Source organism: Pelodiscus sinensis, chromosome 1 (assembly GCF_049634645.1).
Source record: "Pelodiscus sinensis isolate JC-2024 chromosome 1, ASM4963464v1, whole genome shotgun sequence".
NCBI lineage: Eukaryota > Metazoa > Chordata > Testudines > Trionychidae > Pelodiscus > Pelodiscus sinensis.
The window spans coordinates 212,448,614-212,472,194 of record NC_134711.1 but is presented as its reverse complement, the minus strand read 5'-3'; the positions used below and the strand labels follow the sequence as shown (position 1 = coordinate 212,472,194).

General features: G+C 38.3%; 1 protein-coding gene across 1 annotated transcript in view; it reads left to right on the top strand.

Annotated features, from left to right (window-relative positions):
- Positions 1-23,581, top strand: part of GLRA2 (glycine receptor alpha 2) — a 150,981-nt gene that overhangs the window by 42,303 nt on the left and 85,097 nt on the right. Inside the window, exons 5-7 of the mRNA XM_006122811.4 lie at positions 5,598-5,680; positions 7,523-7,660; positions 12,119-12,333. Coding sequence (XP_006122873.1) covers positions 5,598-5,680; positions 7,523-7,660; positions 12,119-12,333 — 436 coding nt within the window. The remainder of the gene's footprint in view (positions 1-5,597; positions 5,681-7,522; positions 7,661-12,118; positions 12,334-23,581) is intronic.

Genomic DNA, 23,581 nt, shown 5'->3' with positions numbered 1-23,581 from the left:
AGTAAACACAAGTAATCTTTTGTGCTAAGGGAAAGTGTATTGTGTCTCATTTTCATTGCACAGCATTACCATATATTGTACCTGGTGCTTGTACAACACAACAGCATGCAGTTTACACATTAATAAAATTGATAGTGAACATAACCTCTGTTTGAAGATAGTTACCAATTAGAAGCAATTAAAAAATAATTGTTTGACTCTATGCTCCATATACTGGTCTTGATTGATCATTCCATAACTTCATAACTCAATTGACTTTAGTGATGTTACATTGGAATAAAACTGAAGATCTGCATTGGCTAGTTAGTCCCATTGTATTAGGAAGCCATGGTTGTAATTGCTATTCCATTTTCTCTACCATAATTATAATAATCATATGTAGGTTTTTTTACACTTCAATGTTCAAAGCACTTTACAGATATGACTTTACAGTTATGTCTCAGGCTATTCTATCATATGTTTGTAGATTTCATGAAATTATGAGAAAGTTAATCTGAAATAAACATAAACATGTTTTCTCTAAAATAAAAGTGGAATGATTTCCAATATGCATTGACTAAGAAGACAGACATTTCTATTCTGTCTGGTCTTCCTACCTACTGCATTGGTAACATTCTAACAGTAAATGTAAAAATAACAGTAAAAGTATTTAGGAATGCAACAAGATGGTTCACCACAGAGACAGGCAGTTTATTTTGTTGTGTGCCCTAAGAGACAAATCCTGCCCTTTGTTCTGCAGGTATGAAATGTCTTCTGGCAGTTACAATCAATAGATACAATAAAGTCACATCCACAGAACAACTTCACCATAAGCAGAGGTACTCTGTAACTTGGATTGCAGTTCTTCAGCATCTGGGCCAAAGCAATCTCTTGACTTTGTTGAAATCCTATCTTCTCTTCCCATGGCCTGTTTCCCACAGTACATTTTGTTATATCTTCATTTGCTTTTTGTGTCATGATCAGTATAGATTTAAGTACTTTGGGACGTAGATCATGTTTTCTCTATCACAATTTGGTCAGCACAGACCATAGGTGCAGTCTCCATGGATGCTCTGGGCCAGAGCACCCACAGAAAACAGATAGTGGGTGGACAGTAACCACTGGCAGTTCCCTGCCCCTATCAAATCCTTCCCCACCTCTCACCAGCTCAGATCAGCTATTTAGCAACATGCAGGTGGCAGAAAGAGGTGCAGGAAGGTGCAAGGGTTTCCTTGCCACTTTAGCTGCCCCCTCCCCACACACACACTGTTATGCTCATGTTACCGAGTGGTTGCAGACATATCAGCTTGATGCAGAATGTGATGCACCTAACCTTGAATCCAAGAGACTAAGTGAAGTCTTCTCCATACAGAGTAAATTATCAAGCGGATAGTCACACTTTAAAAGCATGAGAGGATGACAGTTTGTTGTGTTATTTAGGAAAGAGCTATTTGGAATTGCCTTGGAAAGAAATATAGGGGAAGAGATTTTTAAAAACTGTTTACCATTCTTTCTCCCTTCTCCACCCAGCTCTGGTTAGAGTATCTGTATGGTTACACTGAGGACCTGGCTAAGAAAGTACTCAAAATATTTCAAAATAGCTACACCCATTTTCAGATTAGCTATCTCTGTTTTGTTGGTCTTCATTGTGCTGGGTGAGATGTAACTAGTTAAGCTCTTGCCTCTTTATGGTCATGTGTCCTGACCTTGATCCAAATGTAAAATGCTATTATGGAGAAGGGCAGAGAACAGGGAGAGGGTGTTGGTGTAGAGAGTGTATAAAAAGAAACAATGCTCATAGAACACCGTGGGATGGAGAAGAATCAGGCTTGGTGTTGACTCCTTTCTGTTTATGCAAAAGAACCCTACTTCTGTACCCTCCATACTCAGGGCCATCCCAGGTGGAAAGGAGGCTACCTCTTTCCCAGGTGCAGGACTCAGGGCAAAGCCACTACTGCAGACTCCACCCAGCCTCTGCTCCACTCTCACTCCACCGCAACAACCCTGGCTCTCCCAGCCCACAGAGATGCTCTATATAGATACAAATGGCAATACATCTGGAGTACAAGTTGTGAACCAGGTGCTTTACCTAGTGAGATTCAGGAGATCACAGTCCAAAGCACAATCAAGTCTAATTTTCCAACTTCTTTCTTTGAATTGCCTCTTTTTTCCTTCTTGTTCTTTTTCTCTTTCATACTATGGCAATTGTGCTGCATGCCAGGAGAAACTGCTCATGCTCAACCCCCTGCACAAGTTTTTCGTTATATTATGATGAGACTTGTCAGAATTCAATTTTTAAAAATACTTTCAAAGGAAAAGATCACTATTTATTTTCAGCACATTTTAATTGTATTCATTCAAATTGTCACTAGTTGAGCAAAATTATGGGGTTTAAGCATTTTTAATCATTTTTCAATTTTCAGTTGGTGGACTTATAGGGGAAGACAATAATTATTCTTTTATAGTAAAAGATAAGATTAAAAACGTTAAAGCTTTAAAACGGTTACAACATTAATTGTCAAAATAAACATAATAAATAGATCTAAATCAAACTCTAATAATTCATCAAATGACATTTTCTCATATTGCCTATCTGTAAATACCTATTAGCAATGGAAATATTTTTTCATCAGTTTGTGTGTATACAGTGAAATCAGCATTTACTCATAAAAATCTAATCCTTCTAAGCATAATTTGAATAATAAAGATTACAACATACAAGATACTTAGAGGCAAAAGCAATCTCTAACCCTGGAGTATTTTCCCTGGAGCATTTTGGACCTCCCACTACAAAGCAGGTAAGTTTGTGCTAGTGGAAATGCACTAGCCACAATGAATGAAGCTGCAATCATTGAATAGTCTCCTCTGTACCTGTGTCCTTTGTCCTATATGAAGAAAAAACAAAACAGCTAAAAAGTTAGAAGCAAATCCAGACCCTTTGTTTGCAACTGCAGAGGTTCCTGTGGCAGTGGAACAGGTGTCATCTACTGTGCCAAAGGTTCATGGTACAGGAAGTAGGTTCAAGAGCCTAGAGGGCAGTAGGGCATGGGGTGGCTCTGAGCAAAGTCACAGGCTGTACTACAACATAGTTCCTTCTTTTCCTTCCTGTCCCTACAGGGCATGGGGACGGGGTTGAAATAGCCTCTGAGAGCTGTTTACTTTGGCCACTGTAAAAGCTGGTGGCACAGCACAAACAGTCATCTGATTTAGGTATGCATGTTCTAAGATTGTCTTGGGGTCAGATTCTTAGTTGGTATAAAATGTACTTTAATGGAGCTATGCCTTTTTATACCAATTGAGGATTTGGCATGTGGTAGTTAAATTACAATAGCCAGCCCAACTTGGAGAATATTCCACAGAGCTAAAATAAGGTATGAATCTTTGTGCTTGCATTTGATTACTTCAATTTATTGTATAATCTAATGTTAGGATTTAAGAGGATTTTGACTTCACTAGCAGCATTGTCTTGTCATGGGAGATTAACAGAGAGTGGGAGGAGAGAGGTCATTATTATTACTAACACCACTGTTTGCTACATGAGAAGCAGTGAATGCTGTGAACACTCCTCTCTCATTTTATTGGTTTGACCAGTCCTACCAAAATAATATTGTCCAGGTGGCATTTCCTTGGGGAAGCAAAGCTCTGATAGCATAGGCTCCTGTTTTCTCTGGGGAAATTTCGGGTGCTTTTTATCTAGCACATGAAAAATAATTCAGTTTTCCTAAGCAAAATAGCATAAACATTTGGTGTTCTCTGCTTAAAAACAAAGCCCTCCATATGAGCCTGAAGGACCTTCCTGAATTAATGAAAGCACAGTCTGAGAGTAATAAAGTGGATAAATGCTCATTAAAGTACAGCACCTTCATACAGTGGGCCCACTTAAAATTATTTTTATCATTTTGATACATAGCCTACCTACTGTAGAGGGATTATGTACTCATAATACAAATAGCACTCGAACCAATAGGTATTCTTAAATCCACCCAGAACTATAGGGACAAGGTAAACCTCAGACCTGTACCTGATTCATACATAAATCTAGCCATTTTGTCAGATTCATCTTCCCGTGAACCTGATTACAAAAATTAACACTGATTTCAAATACAATAAAACCTGCCCTAGAGACCACACCTGTCATGAGCAACTACTTGCATAGGCCCACAGAATACCTTTGGTCTGTGGTGTGCAAATCTTTGAAGAGAGACCACCTCTTATAAGAGACCACTTTTGCTCACTCCCAGGTTTTACTGTACATAAAACCAAGATGTTTAAAATCTAAGAGAGGTAGCCATGTTGGTCTGTAACTTTAAAAACAAGGAGTAGTTCTGTGGCACCTTAGAGACTTTATATATATATATATATATATATATATATATATATATATATATATATATATATATATATATATATATATATATATATAAAGTCTCTATTATCATAAGCTTTCATGGGCAAAATCCATTTCTTCACATGAGATGAGCTTAAGTGGGTTTTGCTCACAAAAGCTCATGATACTGTATATATTTTTGTTAGTTTCTCAGGGTATGTCTACACTACCCCGCTAGTTCGAACTAGCGGGGTAATGTAGGCATACCGCACTTGCAAATGAAGCCCGGGATTTGAATTTCCCGGGCTTCATTTGCATAAGCGGGGCGCCGCCATTTTTAAAACCCCGCTCATTCGAACCCCGTGCAGCGCGGCTACACGGGGCACGAACTAGGTAGTTCGAACTAGGAAACCTAGTTCCTTTGAAGTAGGAATAAGAGATTCTCCGGAAAAGGGCTTATTTTCCAGAGAATCACGTCTAGACTGGCGCTTTTCTCCGGCTTATCCCCAAGCCGGAAAAAAGCGGCAGCCACGTTAATGCAAATGCCACGGGGGATATTTAAATCCCCCGCGGATTTTGCTATTCCGATGTGTCTAATCTGCATCCCTTTTCCAGAAAAGAGGTGCAGTGTAGATACAGCCCCGCTGTGTGGATGGAGATTTAAGATAAATCGACTCCAGCTATGTAATTTAGCTATGTAAGTTGAGTATCTTACATTGACCTTCTCGTTTAGTGTAGACCAGGCCTTTGTGTTTAATGTTGCAGATTTAGCCTTCTGCTATTGTTTTATTTTTCCAAGGACTGTGGTAAAGATGATGGGTTCAGCATTGTACACATTACACGTTCTGTTTTAAAACATCCCTGTGACTGTGTTTTCCCCATTTGCTGCTCCCCCACGAATAACAGAGCCAACACAAGTTAAAAATCCTAGGGGGGGATAACCGACAGTTCAAGATGCTACTTTGTTTGGGTTCATTGTTATCAGTAAAACATACAGGTTGTACAATAACACATTGGCATGCCCTGCTATCTTTGCTGGCTCTGGAATAGTAAACCACTGCACTTAATGATCATCTTGCTTTCTTTTGGGCTCTCTACCTTACAAGTTAGAATTCTGACACTGTTGCAGGACTTGTCTCAAATCACTAAAGAGGATGAGGATGAAGGACTAAACACCTGCATCTTTAAAGCTTAACTGCTTCACTTTTAACATTGTTGAACTATACATTTTGTACTTAGGATTAACTCGCAAAGACTTCTAACAGTACTTTACTTTCTTGCCTATATTTAGGTTAACATTAACCTTATCGTGTCCAATGGATTTGAAGAATTTTCCTATGGATGTTCAGACTTGTACAATGCAACTAGAAAGCTGTAAGTAACCAACCCCTGGTCTACAGTACAGCACTATTTTGAAATAACTCCTATTTTTTCAAAATAACATGTAGGGCAGCCACACTACCAAGCCTGATTTTTTGAAATAAGGGGCAGGTAATTTTGAAATAATAACTTCTGCTTTCCATGAGGAATAACACTTATTTCATAATAGTTATTTTGCAAGTTATTATTTTAAAATAAGTAATTTCAAAATAATTTCCTAGTGTAGACATGCCCCAAGTGACTTAATAGGGAAGAATTTTGCTTTTTTAAAATCAAATTTCACAGCTTCACTATTGTGATTTACAACAGAGATAATCCCTCCAGAAAGTCTTTCTAATCTGTAATCTGCATAGTGAGATACAATACTGCTGTATAACTAGAGCAGTGGTTTCCAAACTTATTTATACTGTGGACCCGCAAACCCATTCATGAGCTTTTGGCAGACTGGTAACATTTTATTTGCATATTCATTATTGTAATTATTTTTTTTCATCGCATCTGAACACACACAATACACGTCATTGTAATGGATGAAAGTTTGCAGATATCTACAACACTAAAAAAAATTATGTTAAAATAATCCTTTCCTTTCTTACCTTGAGCCTTTAACACCTATGTAAACTTTGTTTGAAATGTAATCATGCAAATGTCGTGAGCTAGGACTTTTGTTCTGCCTGCAGCCCAGAGGGAAACAAGTTAGATATCCCAAACTTCCCTCTGTCCCCACCTCACTGCTCTATTCCTCACCCCTGGAAAGAGGGAGATGTGCACAGATAGCCCCCACAGCCTGCACGCCCCACATGTGAACCAGGCAGAGTGGCTTCCACCTACCTGGAACAGCTGGGGAAAGCAGGAACAACTGCAACATGAGAAGCCATGATGCTCCCACCCACCTCCAGGGCCAGGGACGCACATGGGGCAGACGGGAAGGTCATACATCTCCACAAGGGGCCTCTGTCAGCAGCCAGGGCCCCCTGGCAGTCCTTCAGTGGCTACCCAAACAACAGATGGGTCTGTCCCACCCTGGCTGCGCTGCTGCTCCATGCTGGGGGAGAGCAGCTGGAGTAAAAACTCAGCTGCAGGGGCAGAGCTGCAGCAGCTAGAGCTCCACAGAGCAGGCGAGGCCTCCTACTCTCTTCCCCTGGCAGCCCGTCTGTCAAGTCATAGGTGTGGCCTGGCAGTGTGCCATAGCCCGGAAGCCAGTGGTTCATAGCCCAGCAATGGTCTGTGGACCGGCGGTTAAAGACCACTGCATTAGAGTGAAATAAGAGTGTGGAGTATTTTAAGTGCCTGTCCTTTTGTATTTTCATTCTTTTTTTGTCTGCGTTGTCTTCTCTATTCTCTGCCTTTCTCATTCTAATATATATTTTAGAATAATAGAAATTATTCAATTTTGTTATTGATATATTTACTCCATCATATTGTAATCTAGAAATATTCACATTGGTAGAGAGTAAGAATTGTGTAACCAGAGTGACAAAAATAAAAGAGTGCAAAAATTGATACATAGCTACAGTAAAATATAATTTGTACTATGAACAGTAATATCTTTGACAGGCTATTAACATTGACTTTTACTAGAAATACACCCAAACAGATATGCAGCATGTGTTTGACGTTGTAGTGGAATATTTTGCCTCGAGTACAATTATATATTTCATGCTATTTCAAAGTTTTAATGATAACTACAATCATTGCAGTTCAGCTCATGGATGAATTAGACATGCCTGTATTGAAGTTTGCCCATTCAAAAGTGAGGATATTTTCTGAGTCATAATTTGTTTCCATCTGAAACTCTACTCTATCACCTAATAAACTGTGGTTTGCTTATTCTAGTTGGGTACACGATGAATGATCTGATATTTGAGTGGCTGAGTGATGGTCCAGTGCAAGTTGCCGAAGGTTTAACATTGCCACAGTTTATTTTGAAAGAAGATAAGGAACTTGGTTATTGCACAAAACACTACAATACTGGTGAGCACTCTTCTGTTTTTTCCATTAATAATGACTGCTACTGATGTCCACAAATAGTTTTATACCAAGTCTTATTTATTAGACACAGGTGTTTGAAAAGAGTGGTTTGGGCAAAACAGGAAGGCCAGGAACACTAAAAGGTTACTTTCCCTTTAAAAATGTAAAATCCTGTGCTTCATACCTTATGTTCAGATCAGGAATTGCTCTGTTGAGTTTGGATTTGGCTGTTCCTACTTTTCATATGTAGAATTGCTATTACTGGAGGTTTGGAACTCTGGTTGCCCATTCTGTATGATTCTCTCCTAATCTATTTGTGGATTAATAGTCCTTTTGATCTGTTCAGAATATTACATTGTCCATTCCAGATATTGTTTTTCTTCCTTTTACTTCCAGTACCTATAAATATGCATCACCCTCTGAACCTCATAAAATGTGCCCTGCAAATCAATTTTTTCTTTTCATAGGATCACTGACTAGTGTTTGCTAAATTCTGATCATCTCCAGTATTTTCCTGGGTTATGTGGTCTTTCCGGGATATTTTCATACTTCTTCTATAACAATGTAATCTGAAAGATTATAGTTTCTTTATTATCAATTGCTTGAATGTTCACATTTCACAGCCATAATTTAAGTTTGTTTGTTATTCACACGTATGTCTCTTCTCATCAGTTGTTCTCCTGTAACAGGTGTGGGGAACCTAAGGCCCGGGGGGCCAGATGTGGCCTCTGGATTGCCTGGATCTGGCCCCCAATGCTCAGGGCTTCCCCCCCCCCCCCCCAGCATTGATGAGCCCGTGCTGCTGCACCAGCCTCCACTCCCACCCCCCGCCATCCCACCACGGAGCTGGAGCACTTGAAATCTACTAGGCTGGGAGCCCCCAGGCTCTGGGGGGGGGGGGGGGGAGGAAGAGGGGATGTGAGGAGTATCTTTCTCCTTGTCAGTTGGGGGCTATGTCAGTGAGGGTTTTGTTTTTTTGTTTCTTACTTGTGTGCAGCCCCCAACTGATTTTTCTGTGGGTCAGCAGCCACTGATCCCAAGAAAGGTTCCAGTCCTTGTCTCTTTTGTTCTTGCTGTTCTGGTGTTGGTTTTAGTATCCAGTCTTTCAACTTTTGTAATTATGCTGCTCAAGTACCTTGCTCACTTTTTGCATGGTTGTGTTGTTCATTGGAATCTTGTATATTTCCCTTGGCTCTGTGTATTTCACCACAGCTTTTGCCTTGTCCACATTCAACTCTAGACCATATTCTTTGCCATATTTGTATATAATCTCCACTAACTTACTTCAATCAGCCAGTAATACTGCCATAGGCATAGTGAATGACATTCACCCATTTTCCATTCATTTTAATACCTCCTCCTGTTTCTTCAATTAATTTAATCAAACACTTGCTATGAATGTTAAATAAAGTTGTTAACACTATACAACTTTGTCTCGCTCCTCTGTTGATCTCTTATTAGATTTTCATTTTAATCTCCATTTAAAACCATCTTCTGATTCCAGTAAAATTATTTTATGACTTTGGAGTCCATATCAATCAATCCCTACAAATATTAATATGTTGAAACATGTATAGTGATAGATTCTGTCAAATGTTATTTGGAAATCAATAAAACACAAGTGTCCTGTTTTCCCTATTTCACTTGCTATTTGTAATAGGGGCTTTAAGCTCATACTGACATTTATCATGCCCTTTCAAGCTTGAAACTATATTCTTCACTTATTTTGTTATCTATGTTTCCTTGTATTTGGTTTTGAACAACACACGAAAGAATTTAAGAGGTGTGCTACCCACATATGCTTTACCTTTGATGACAGTGAGTTAGGAATGCACATTGAATCTCTGACCTCTGGGCATCACTCATCATGGCCATTTGCTTTGGAATTAGCATTTTTTTCTGATAACGTCCTTAATTAGCGCCCCGCAATGCTCGTCTGATGTATGATGAGTTATTTAGTTACAGGAATATTTACAATGTAAATGTTTGCTATCACATTATAGCAGGATACAGATAGGTAAAAAATAGTGCATGTAATTCCCCATTAGTTTTGGGAAGAGTAAGTTCCCTCAAACACTTCTATATTTAACAAACACTTTGATCTATACTAATACACAAATGAATTGGCCTGAATCCAGTCTGACATGACCTGGTCTGTCAGTGTCACAGAAGTCTTTATATTGCTGAAATGATTTCTTCATCTATTGTTTGTGGGTGTACTTGATTAATTTTGCCATGTTACAGAACCATCTTTCTGCACTTTCATGGCATTTTTTAGAGGCAGCAGTAACATCTGTGCCTGACATCACCACACCCTGTTAGTACTGGCCTCACATTGTCAACATATGATTATTTAACAGTTTTCTCTGCTCATATCATATCACAGCTAGTCTCCATATGTGAAAGCTGTTTCTCTACCTACCATGTATGCACATACTTAATGGCAGAAATGCTGCCTCTGGGAAGTTTACTGAGACCCAAATTTGGCTGTTCGGAGTCTGTGATATGCAGATAGCATTCAGTAATTTTTATGAATGGTTTTCTTGGCACCTGCTGGGTTTAAATATAAATCCTCCCCATCTACAATAGGTATTTCATTGTGTCAGCATGAGAGGTTCAGCCCCCGTCAGTCAGTTAATGTCACATGAGTTTTAATTAAATGAAACAATTGTTTAATTTGATCGTTTAGTTTACAAAACAAACCCAACACTGCCTTAAAAATTGCTTCTAATTTTATGGCCCAAAATGCCAGAAGATGAAAACACAGTGGTTCACTGCTGTGGAAGGGATTGAAATCCTATGCTGTGGAATATGGGAAACAGGCTGAGGGAAGTATGGGGAGGGGTGAGTAATTTCTGTCCAGCCATTTCCTAACAAACCTATGTTTCACATGGTGGGCAGTCCTAGCTCAGAGGGAAGATTTGGGGGCAGAGGCCAGCAGAGAAAGTCCTGACAGTATAACAGAATATGCTGAGAAGCACTGTGCATTTAGAAGGAGCCCCTACTTATGAATGGCTCTTGTCTCCAGAAAATCCTGTGAGATTTGCAGGTTTGGAGAGCTGAAAGCAGTGGTTGGTCTGAAGGGGACAAAAACTGGCTTTCCTCTGAGAAATAATCCATAGAGAACTCCTTAACAGAGGCACATGGAGAGGTTTTGTTCTTATTATTGATAATACTGGGAAACAGTTGCTTTTCACACGCACATAAAAACTAAGCAGCATGGTGTCCTGTGATTCCTGTTACCAGGTGATTGATGTGGCTGAAGTTTGAAGTTTTGAACCTATTCAAAGTATGTAATCAGGACCCAGCACAGAAAAGGACACCATTTTTATATGCTAAATGTTCACAGAAAATTATAACTTTAAATTTTTGAAATAACAGCAATATTATTCAGTTTCAATCTCCCCTTTCACATTTCCTACCCTCTATCTCATTCAGCCCTTGCAGTTTCACAGAACATCAGAAAATAGAATTCTTGAATGACGAGGGCACACTAATGCTCTCTGTATTGTACTTAACCCTTCAATCTGTTCCTGGCGAGATAATGCAGTCCAGCACCGTTTATTCAGCCAAAAAAAACCAGTGCCCTGCCCTGAGTGTCTGCTTTTTAACAGCCTTTTCTCCAACACTATGAAAATGTATCAATATAATTTTATTTAGTAAGCATTATTCCATTCAGTTCACATTGAGATGTTACTCCCTTAAGATAGGCTTTCACCAAGACTCCCCTCATTTTTTTTAAGTCCATAATTGTCATGATGGAAAGTCAAATGAACCAAGAAAATACCCTTGGAACCTCAAGGAGAGTCAAAAACACATCTAAAGAAGTTCACAATTAACCTCTCTGGTGATTTGTATAGCTTCTTGAGACACATCTGTGGATGTGGGCAGCTTTGGTATCTCTCAATTTGTGTAAGTCACACAAAGCTCCAGAACAAGGTGACAAGTTACCAGATATAAAGCTGAGTGTCTGTTTTTAACAGCTTCTTCTCCAGCACCAAAAACATGTACCAATATAATTTTGTTTAGCAAGGATGGAGGAAGTCCAACATGTTTAGATGCAGGCACATACCTGATCTACTGGTCAGATGAAGAAAGAACCTCTGAATGAGGTGGTGTTCACCCAACCAAAGCAAAATGGGATTCATTCATTTAAAAGGAGTGGGTTTTTCTTATGGGATTAGACCTTTTGTAGGGCATTCAAAGTAATAAGATTCAGTCAGAAAAATAAATACCTGTTGTTTTAAGTGAACATTATGATGTCAACTCAACCAAATGACAATGTTATCAAAAAGCTTAACCAGAACAACTTTTTAATACTGAGTCCTCTGATTTAGAGCTAAAACATAATGATAGAATGCTGCAAAATTTATATATGCTTGTAGTCAGGAAGCTAAGTTATGCTCATAAAATAAGACAAAATGTGCAAAAAACATTTATAAAAGCAATTTCATGTTCTAGGAAAGTTTACATGCATTGAAGTCAAGTTTCATTTGGAACGTCAGATGGGATACTATTTAATCCAGATGTACATTCCTAGCCTGCTGATCGTCATTTTGTCCTGGGTTTCTTTCTGGATCAACATGGATGCTGCTCCAGCCAGGGTCGCTTTGGGCATCACTACAGTCTTGACAATGACTACTCAGAGTTCAGGATCCAGAGCTTCCCTTCCAAAAGTAAGGAGTCTCTGCTTAATACACATTCCTTATTAATTGGTATCTTGCCAAGGAGTTTCAAAGGCGTAGCCATATTAGTCTGTTTTAGCAAAAACAATGAGGAGTCCTGTGGTAGTATGTCTATACTGCACGCTTATTCTGAAATAAGATATTCCGGAATAATTATTCTGAAATAGCTTATTTCAAAATAACACATCTATACTGCAGGGAAGCCTCAAAATTAGTCTGAAGCAGGCTTCACTAATTTAGACATGCTATCTCAATTTAGAGCCCACTGGGGAGGAATAACTTAGAGTGGCACTGGTGAGGGGCTATTTCAAAATAGCAGCAGTGGAGCGTTTACACACACCTTATTTTGAAATAGCTATTTCAGAATAGGCGTTATTCCTCACAGAATGCATGATAACGGTGCAGTGTGGACCATTAAAGGCTAAGGGTGTGTGTAGACTACACCTCTCTGCTGACAGAGAGATGTAGATTAGGCACATCAAAATTGCTAATGAAGCAGGGATTTAAATATCCCACACCACATTAGCATAAACATGGCCGCTGCTTTTTTCTAAATGGAGTTTTTTCGAAAAAAAAGGCAGTGTAGACATGGATCTGTCTCAAAAATATCTAAAAATAAACCCTTTTTCGACAGATCTTGTAAACCTTATTTTTTGAGGAATACAGGATCTGTTGAAAAAGGCTTTATTTTTGTCAGATCCACATCTAGACTGCTGTTTTTCCCGAAAAAACTCCATTTCGAAAAAAGCGGCAGCCATGTTTATGCTAATGAGGCACAGGATATTTAAATCTCTGCTTCATTAGCAATTTTGATGTACTTGATTTGTATCTCTCTGTTGACAGAGGAATGCAGTCTAGACGTAGCCTAATAAATATATATAGGCATAAGCTTTCAAGGGTTGAAGCCCACTTTATCAGATGCATAAATGTATAACCACAGGTCTCCTCATTGTTTTTTCCAAGAACTGTGTATACATTTTTTAGAGATTCTGAAAACCCAGTTTAATATGCTTAGGGCATATTAGAGGAAGTTGTGGACATTTAACTAGTGATGTGATGATGTAGTTAAACTGGTGCAAAAGTCTGTGTAAACAAAAGAGGTTTTGTTTTTTATCCTTTTTCTGCATCAATTCATCGGAGAGCATAATGATTGTCTGGTTGCATTCACCTAGTTGTAATTGAGGCATATAGTGCACTGAATGCATGTTGCAATAGGCATGTGTAGGACCCATGTATTGTGAATCATCATAGTGCTGGAGATATATCAACTATGATAGTGTCTGATGCCACTTTGAGTTGGTGTGTTCTGGTCTAAGGAGAGCTTGCTTTTAATAGTGATCTTAGAGAGTTGGGGAGAGGGAGGTTATTTGAAGGGCAGAAGAGGGAGTTCAGGGAAGATTGTTTTCAGGATGTGCTCCCCGTCAAGTATGGGTTGTAATTGTGCAATGATGCCGCCTGTATGTTCCACTGTGGAGTGGTAGATAACAGCGAAGCTATGAAACTGGAATAGGTTTTATTTCTACTTTGAAGCATGTTCCTTTGGGGATATTTGGGTGACAAGTGTTTTTTGTTTAATATCCAATAGTTATGGATAAGGATGAGAGTTTGGTTGGATATCCGAGTGTTGTCCATAGTCTTGTAGATATTTTAGGCAGACAACAATGACACCATTGTAACAGATGTTGGTGTGCAAGGAGGTGAGATCTGTGGAGGTTAGGATGGGGTTCTGAGGGATGTCACAAAGTTTCTGGAGGAAGTCAGTTGTGTAGGAAGGAAGCTGGTCCTTTGTGCTGCGAGTGATTTGAGGATGGTTTCTATGAATACGAGTATTCTTTCAGTGAAAGCGTTGTAGCTAAATCTTATGGGTCTGTCTATATTCCCTTGTTTGTACATCTTGGGAAGAATGTAAAAGATTCCATGACTGCAGTGTTAATGGACCATCTTTTCTTGAAAGGTCTTTTGAAATATGTGTTAACTACTTATGCTAAAGAAACTGTTCCTTCTTGTATTCAGCTGTGATATTCTGAGCACATTTCCCAGACTTGAAGAACTATTTAAGCTCAAAAGTGAACTCTCACCAATACAAGTTGGTCTAATAAAAGTTATTACCTCACTCAGATTGTGGTAGAGTTATCTACAGTGTTCCAGTAAATCCTTTGATTCAGTAAGCATGAGTTACAACTGGAGGCAGCTGTTTAAAGAGGGAAAAGCATTTTTGTCTGAGAGGGAAAATGTATATTGTCAGGCAAGTGAGACTGGAATGACTTCAAACAATTCAAACGCTGATGGTCCTCCAAAGACCTCCATAATTATTCCCAGGTATGTATGAGTCATATCACAATTCCCTGGGGAAGAATCCCAAAGTAAGCCCCATCACTGCAGCACAAATAATCATGGGAAATGCCCTCCAAAATCTAGTGCCATATATTGGGGAGAACAGCACAAGTGAGAACACAGTAATTAGGGCACGTTTTTGTACTGTGTCTGCTCACTCCTGGTGTAAGCTAACCAAGGTGCCAATTATCTGGGCTAATGAAGACATACTCTTAGGGTACGTCTATACTGCAGGCTAAAGTTGAATTAAGGTGTGCAATTTCAGCAACGTTAATTGTGTAGTTAAAGTCAAAGTATCTTAACTTAGGTTTTGGTGCTGTCTGCACTGCAGGATGTCGAAGGAAGAACACTCTTCCTTCGACTTCCCTTACTCCTCGTGAAATGAGGGGTAGATGCTTGCTGTGTAGATGGTTGTGTAGACATGAGTTATTTCGAAATAATGCTGCCGTGTAGACATGCCCTTCGAGTGTTTGCACAGGATCAGATCCATTCCTGAAAGTCTGTTGTGTTTTGCTACACCCTCACTATCAGATTTTGTCTTAACTGAATATACTGTTATCTGCTTAAGTGGAGCATATGTGGCGAAACTTCAAAAACTGCACAGATTTTGTTGCTGTTGCTGTTCAGTTGGTAATGCGAACATGCACTTAAAAATCTGGTGACTACTACAGTATTTAGTTCAGCTTCACTTGTTCACTGACAATATGTATCATTTTTCAAGAATACTGTGAGAAAAAAATCATTTCTGAATTTAGGCTTCCAAGTGGATGATTCCCTACCATCTGCTGTTTATTTTATTTGTTGTACCAAGTAGAGTTTGAAAGAATGGTACCAAAGAACTAACTTGTTTCTAAATCAGTGTGTGCTGGTGGGCTTCTGGATATCGAGAGAGGGACAGGATTAGATAAAATGTTTCCTGAGAATAAGATTTCATCATCCAACCCCTTTTCTTGTTGGCATATTTGCTCTTGTGTTTCTAGTCCTTTGTGGGGATGGGGAAATCCCAGATTTCTGTCTATGACCTTGCTAATTTTACACAATTGCTGAATACAGGAGCGGGGAGATGTAAAAGAAATGGTTATGGCTCCTTGATTCTGCAGGCAGTTTTAGTAAAGTCTCAGCATAGATTAGACTGCTTGTGGCTCCAAAATGGGCAAATGCCAGCCAAGGATTGTCAGAATTGTCAATGCTCTGGCCATGCTCCATCTTATCCCATAACACTTCCCTAGCATCCTTACATCAAGGAATTGGCTCCAGGGAGATGGATCTTGATAGAGAATCTGGATAGTGTATTTTATTAGAGTTTACTTTTGATTGAAACCAATGTAAATTATATCAGAAGCAGACCCGCTGTTTGCAGTTAAAATGAACTATGCCTTATAACTATGATTGATTGATGCAAGGTGTTTGTAAAGCATGTAATATGGTTGCCCTACATGAGGAGCTCTTATATGAACTGAAAGAGGCCGGCATGTCTCTCTGCTCATCATGAAAAGTTAAGTTTTTAAGTCAACGAGCAATCTCAGTATCCTGTATTTCGTGGTTCTTGAGTTGATCCAAAAGTAAATTGCATTCATTAGGCCAACAGTACATCATTAAAAATTGGTTGGAAGCATAACTATCTAGCAGAATAATAGAAGCCAGGAGAATATTATTGTAAGAACATTGGGAAAAATAGACATTGTGCATGAAAGCTGTGTGAAGTCAGCCCAAATTTGACTACACTATTTTGCTGTTCAATAATTGCTTCCTTTGTTGTTCCCTCACATTCTTTTATTAATGTGTACTTATCTTATTCACATCTTACTTTTATTTACACACATTTAAAGAATTTAGCATTGCCTTTAATTTATGAATGGCATCAGAGAAATATTTCTTCTTCTTCGTTATTGTATTAGAGCATTACTACAGATACAGATACACACACACACACACACACACACAAAACTCCCAACAACTTTTGAGGCAATAATTCCTTTCCTTAATGACGTTCAAGAGAAAATAGGTTGAGGAGATTCATAGCTTGCTTGTTTTTGTATTAGTCTTCAAGCAGTTATCTAAATGATGAGAAAGTGCTATTTAGAAGCAATCATACATCAGAAACTCTTACTGTACCAGCATATGAGATTATAATAATAGAGCTGCTTGAAATCACACTTTCATACATTAATAACAAATACTTATTTTGACCCATCATGCTGCATAATGGTAGATCACAGACAAGCCAGGCATTATGCATTCAAGCAACAGAGAATTAGAATTAAAACATGAGCTTTGGACTACAAAAAGGAAATAGAGAGTGCTGTAATTTGAAGTGAATGAAATGGAAGTAAATGTCTATGATTGTGGATGCTGTGAGGTAAACATTGTCAAAAAGCTTTTTCTAAATAAAAGTATTACCTCTGTGGTAACTATCATGTTAATTCTGTAGATGCTTGAATCCGTACAGCATATTGAAGTAGTTGTATAAATATGACTATGTCCATGTCCGTTACATTGATTAGAACTTGACTCAAAATAATATAGAAAATGTTGAACATTTCTGAATATTTCTACTTCGTTATAAATAAAATAGCAGACTAAACTGACTCATTCTCTTTACCATGAGGGCAGGGGACTGGATTCGATGACCTCTCGAGGTCCCTTCCAGTCCTAGTATTCTATGATTCTAGAGTCAAAGGGGCCTCTGCCCATCACCAGGGGGATGGCCACAGCAGGGGAGAGGGATGATAGTGTTCTTTCCTCTTTATCTGTAACCATAACTAAATGGTCACCCTGCATGGCCCCAGCAAGGTTTATGTGTTGGGAGAAAACTGAGTGTAGAATGGTGTAGGATTGATAAGGAAATGGCAGACCATAATAGCTTAGGTCCAAAGAGTAAGGACTAAGGGCCTGATTGAAAACTCACTGAAGTGAGGGGACTCTTGCAGTTCACTCCAGTGCTCTGTGACTCTCTAAATGGGGCACGTTGGAGCACTGCATTCTGAGAGCTGCAGAAACATGAAAAACTTGCCAGTTCTGAGCCCCTGAAAAACTGAAGTCAATGAAGTAATAGGTGTCCAGGACCTCCATGGATGTGGCCCTGTGTGAGAGCAATGTCAACATAAGGAAGAAAACGTGGATGAAAAAGAGGTGAGGAACGAGAACAGTAAACAAAGTGGAGGAACACTACCTTGGGGGGAAGTGTATAGCTTACTTTTTTGTGTAATTTCTGTGTTTTAAAATCTCTTTAGTAAACATAAGATGATTCAGCTATATCAGAAGATCATTAATACAAATAATTGAGAATGGAAGTAATGTTTAAGGTTATAGTACTTTTAATTTAGCCCCAGTATTCTTGTTAAATGAAGATAAAAACGAATAAATAATATAGCTGGTGCAACTGGCATCAGATCTGTTCACTGGCCCTTGGCATATCCAGAATTCTGAATATTTGAAAGGCTCTTTAAATGGTTAGGTCACTTAGGTCAACCTTATAGATATTATATATTTATAAACTCTCGAAGAACATGTAATGGACAGCCTGACAAGCTTTAAAGCCTACAGTTGTCTGTCTTCCTTATTCTAAAATGCTGCTGATTTTAATGAGACCATCCCACAGCAGCCTCGCTTACCAGAGTACAAATAGTGTGGACATAATTTGGGGGGTGATCGGCTGTATCTGGATACTGACATACTTTCTTGGAATAAGCAAATAAATAAGTATATAAATAAGTAAATACATATGTATTCAAATAAAATGATTGGGGTGCTGGACAAATTTGTTTAATGGGGTGCTGGGAGCTATTGGACCAAACTGTAAACCCTGTATATGATGGAAAATATTACAAATCAGAGAGTACATCAGCACCACCAGCAACTCTAGTTCTAGCCCTTTGCAAATGACATAACAGGACAAAGCCCACCTAAAATACTGGCCTATTGCTAAATAACCACAAGTGTTTGCTTTCTTGTACATATACACATGGATACATTTCAGTACTTATTTTATTTTGTTCTTTTGCTGTGCTCTTGTGCCTTTTCCCCTTGCTTTCTTTACTGCTATGATTTATTTTGAGGCAAATCATATATTCCCTCCTTTATCCATGTCAGTAGTTCTGTGGGACATGTGCCCTAGCAGGGATCACTCTTTGTATCTGCCATGCATAAAGCAAAATCTCATTGCATTTATATTGTTCTACAATGTCCATTGTCACACCCCCGTTGGTGTTTGAATTCAGGTATGGAGATTTGTTCAGTAAAAATCCATAGGACTGTGAAGTCACTTTGTTCACAGAACAGTTTCAAAATAAAAGGACCGGGTAGACATCTCAAAAGAACTGGGTAGACATTTTGCACAATGCAATGTGTTGAAACAACTACTTCACTATAAACACTAAATCCAAGGCTCTGTGCACAAATAATGCAGTCATGCAAAGGGCCAGGGATTTACCTTAGTAAGCTTGCTCATAAATTCCTGCTTATGACTCATATCCACAGAAATAATGCCTTCTTCTGCCCTTCAGCTTTTCTACCTGCCATCTTACCTTTCTGACTTCTTGCTTCTTTTATCAGTATTATGTTTTTTTATTCTACTGTTTCCCAATGAAGAAGGTCAGTGGATTTCATGTTGTCCTGATCTACTGCCCTTAAAAGAATAAATGGGAAAGCAATGTGAGAGCAAGAGCCTTTCAAAATGAAATGAGTAGAGCACCAAGGATGAATAATTTCCAGTCTGCTCAGACTTTCTTGCAGAGGCGTGTGTCTATGTGTGTGTAAAGTGTAAATGTCTGGGTTGGATTAAGGGAGATATACCCCAGCTTCTATGTTTCTCTCCTCCCATAGGCTTTAATAGCTCTGCAAGGGAGGTTGGGGTTACCTGGAGGAAGAAGTGACTGGGATACCTGTGTAAAAGGAAGACAGAGGATTTGGGTGTGTCATAGGGCTCCTCGACTTAGCTGGAGCAAAGTCTCACTCCCACAAATTGCAACACAATTCAGTTCTGATACATAAAGCATTTGGCAAGACCCCTGATTTGGAACGTACTGTGTGGTACACAAAACACCAGAGTTTGGGTTATAGTCATGTTCCAGATGTGACTGATCCTATAGTTCTTGCCCATGTGAAATTTTTATTTGAAGACAGATTGCCTGGATAGAGTGCTGAATTGGACCCTTATCAATGGTTTCACTTGGATGGAGAAGAAAATCCAAATGTTTAATGAGTGCTTTGGCCAATCTTTCAATTGTTAATGCTTCTGCTATAGAAGTGATTAGCTTTTATAGTAAATATTCTGGCATTTATTACATTACAAAAAATAATTTCTGTCATGCATGACTGCTAAAAATACACAAAAAGATGTGTCTGAATACCTCTGGGATGGAGGTTGAGTACTTCAAGTACATTCCCTGAAGTTTGATAGTGCTGCCATTTGGGAGTGCTGGCATTTATCAAGGCTTATATCAAGCCTAAAATAAGACACAAATTGTTGTTTCAGCTTGTTCCTTCATTTGTTTCAGAACATTAACAGGATTCTAGAGTTCTTTGCTTTATCCTGCATGCCCTCCATTACTTTCTTACAGCTTTTAGCAACTTTCAGAGAGAGGTGCACAGTCCAACTATTTCACATACACTAGTGCTATGATTCCTCTATGAGATCAGCAGTGTACAATACTGCAGCTCATTCATTCACATTAATAACCAGTTCTTCTGGAACATTACTTATGAAAATTTTGCAGCTAATATTTTATTTGAAATAATGCTATTAAACCCTCCTGGGCTGTATGCAAAGCATTTTCCTTTGCAGACCCCAAGATAATAAGCCATTGCATTGCAATCATCTCATTACTGTGAAACAACATATATTGGGCAGTTGACCCATCTAAGTTTTATTCATTAACTATTCCTTGGGACACAAAGAGGTTGTTTGAAATAACCAATCTCAGCAACAGCATTTTCATTTGGAACTGCTATTTTGAAACTCAAGCATTAAGCACAACCACTGATGCTGAAAAGAGCCAAACAAATGTACAAAGCAAAGACAACTTTATTTTCTTTTTGGGTGTTTCACACTAGGGGCTGTTCTGTTGTTGATCCTGCAGAAATCTATAGAAAAACTTCCAGTGGCTTCATCTGCAACATCATTGGGTCCCAGTTTATCTAGTGATGCTACGTTATAAAAATTCAATTTCTGAAGATGACCTCCCTAGGTGTTGTTTCAAACTGAACCAGAACAAAGCACTAGAGAATACAATATAGAGAACAATTCTGCACTGGCAGGAGGGTGAAGTAGGTGACCTAACATATCCTTTTCTTCTATATGACCTCACTAGCATTTCTTTGCTGGTAGTGCAGAAAAATGATTTCTTTTTCAGTGTTAGGGATATCATCTGTTGCAGCAGAGAGTATTGTAAAAGTAGTATTGGCAAGAAAACAATTCAGTTTGCCTTGTAAAGCATGAAAATATATGTGTGTCAGTCATGATAGCAGTTTATGATTAATTGTTCTTGATGCCTAGATAATAAAACTAAAGCAATAACAAAATTATTTCTTCTCCTCCTTAGTTATTTTTCTAGACATTGGGAATTTGTGTTTGGTTCTATTTGTGATATTTTAATGAAAGGAAAGGGAAGACTAGACAAAATGAGGCTTGTTCTTCATTGCTTGATCCATTGTGTAGTCCTTTACACCCGTTGAGAGTGTCATTCGAATTTGCTATTCATAAGGAGCAAGGGAGCAGTGAAACAGGCCCCATGGCTGTACAAATTATATCATATGAAAAGGTTTATCATATTAATTATCATATGATAATTACATTCTAAAAATGTTGAATTTGAACTGATTTAAGAAGCTGGTTTGCATGATCACCAAACAAAAAGTAGACAAATAGAATTTTTTTAAAGTAAGAAAACTGGGGGGGAGGGGGGGAGAAGCCCCTTTTCAGTACACATATATGTATTTATTAGTGGTACATGTAAATATAATTATAAATTATTAACTGATTGTAATAGGGAGGACAAATCAACATATGGAATATACAAATAAGTGGACTTCCTTGTCAAACAAGTTTCTAGTTTCTATTTTCCTGATTTGCAAAGAATATGGAGGGAGAAGGATGGGTTAGGGTGTGTGGCTTTTGGGAGTAGATGTGTATATGTAAAGATACCCATACTGTTAGAACTAGGCAATGTAGTCAGCTGTTGTTTGATGATTCAAATAAATCACTCTCTTTTCTTTAATGGCCCTGTGATTGTCTGAAAAGTCCTGTTGTTTGAGATTTTTTTGTTGCATTATGTGGGTTGCTGGCCCATCCACTCAAGAACTAAATCTGCTCAAAATGAAATTAAAATCCTGCCATGGAGAGAGACACAAGTTAAAGTGAAAATTCAGGCAGTAAGGTCATTGTTATGCCTTGCTATTTTGTCCATAAGGACACGATAACATTTAGGGGTAATGCCATTAAGAAACCAATTCACAGTCTCTTGATTATACACACCTCTAGCAGACAAGAAATAGCGTTGCTTGTCCACATCCAGAAATGGCTGAAATAGTGATCCAGACAACAGTGTTAGTTTCTCTTTATGTCTTGCTTTCTCTCTTTGTCCTTTCTAATGAGTGGCAAGGGTAATGCATTATTATTTCTTATACATTTGTATTTGTCATTTTTCAGGCGATGTCTGTAGGGAAATAAGAATTCATATGTTTTCTAGATTGGCAGTTGCAAGAGACAGATGCTTTGTAACCTTGGCAAAACTGTGTCTCCTGTACCTGTTTAAAACCTTCATAAGACAGTAACAGCAAGTGCTTTTTATTGGTAAATTGGCTAATGTAAAATTCTCTTTCTGAATGTGGCTATAAGAGTTGATTAGCTTCTCATCTTCCACATATTAATGAAGTTTCAGTAAAAGCTTTTCACAATTTACAAGATAGGCTTGGTCCACTTATCCAATTTAAAGACTTTGGGCTTCTTGGGTATGTGTAATGTACTGTATGGTGAGTTCATTTAGTCTGCTTCATTCATGATTTGGATGACTAGAGTGGCTTCCTCTAGATATGCTTGCCTTTTCTTTAAAGAATGACAGCCTTATAGCAGTTGAACCCACAGAGTTCAAAAATGTCTTCACTGATTTCTTCTCCTGCCAGCTGTTAAGCGGTATTTTTAAATAAATGCCTGCCGCTGCTAACCATCATCATCATGTGCTTGTAATTTATATGCTTTTCAAAAATGAAAGCATTGTAGTAATTGCAAATCATCATGAATAGAGAATGAATGTGAACTTTGAGCCATATTATTAGAATTTGCTCTAAACTCTTCTTTGCACATAATATACATTCTACCAGTTTTAAGTTTCTGTTGCAACAGAGATGGATATTAGAGCTGGCTGGGGATTTTTTGATGGAACGTTTTTTCATCATCAAATATTGATTTGTCAAAACTAAAAGAAAGGTTCTGTTTTAATTTTCAGTTTGAAATAGAAGAAATATCCCATTCTGACATTTTGAAAATGAAATTTTTCAGTTTGAAACAACTTTTTATTTAAAATGTGAACGAAAGTTAACAAGTAAACAAAATTGAAAAGATTGAAATTGAAATGAAATATTTCACAATTATTGCAATGAAACATTGACTGGATCTGAAAAGTTTTTTGGATAGTCTATTTGTGAAAAGATTTGAGAGTTTGTTTTTTTGGCATGATTCATCCAGAAAATATTTTTGAAACCTTAAATTCTCATGGGTTGGGAAAGCTATTGCCTCTCTCTGTGTTGCACTTGGAATGATTTTACAAATCTAGAAGCACACTTCAGTAAAAAAAAACCACTTAATTTAACCACATGAGCAAGCTGTGTAATGTTCTGAGTGTTTAAGAGAACCAGTTCAAAGTGGTTTAAGAAAACCAGTTCAAAGAGCTCCACCCACACAAACTCT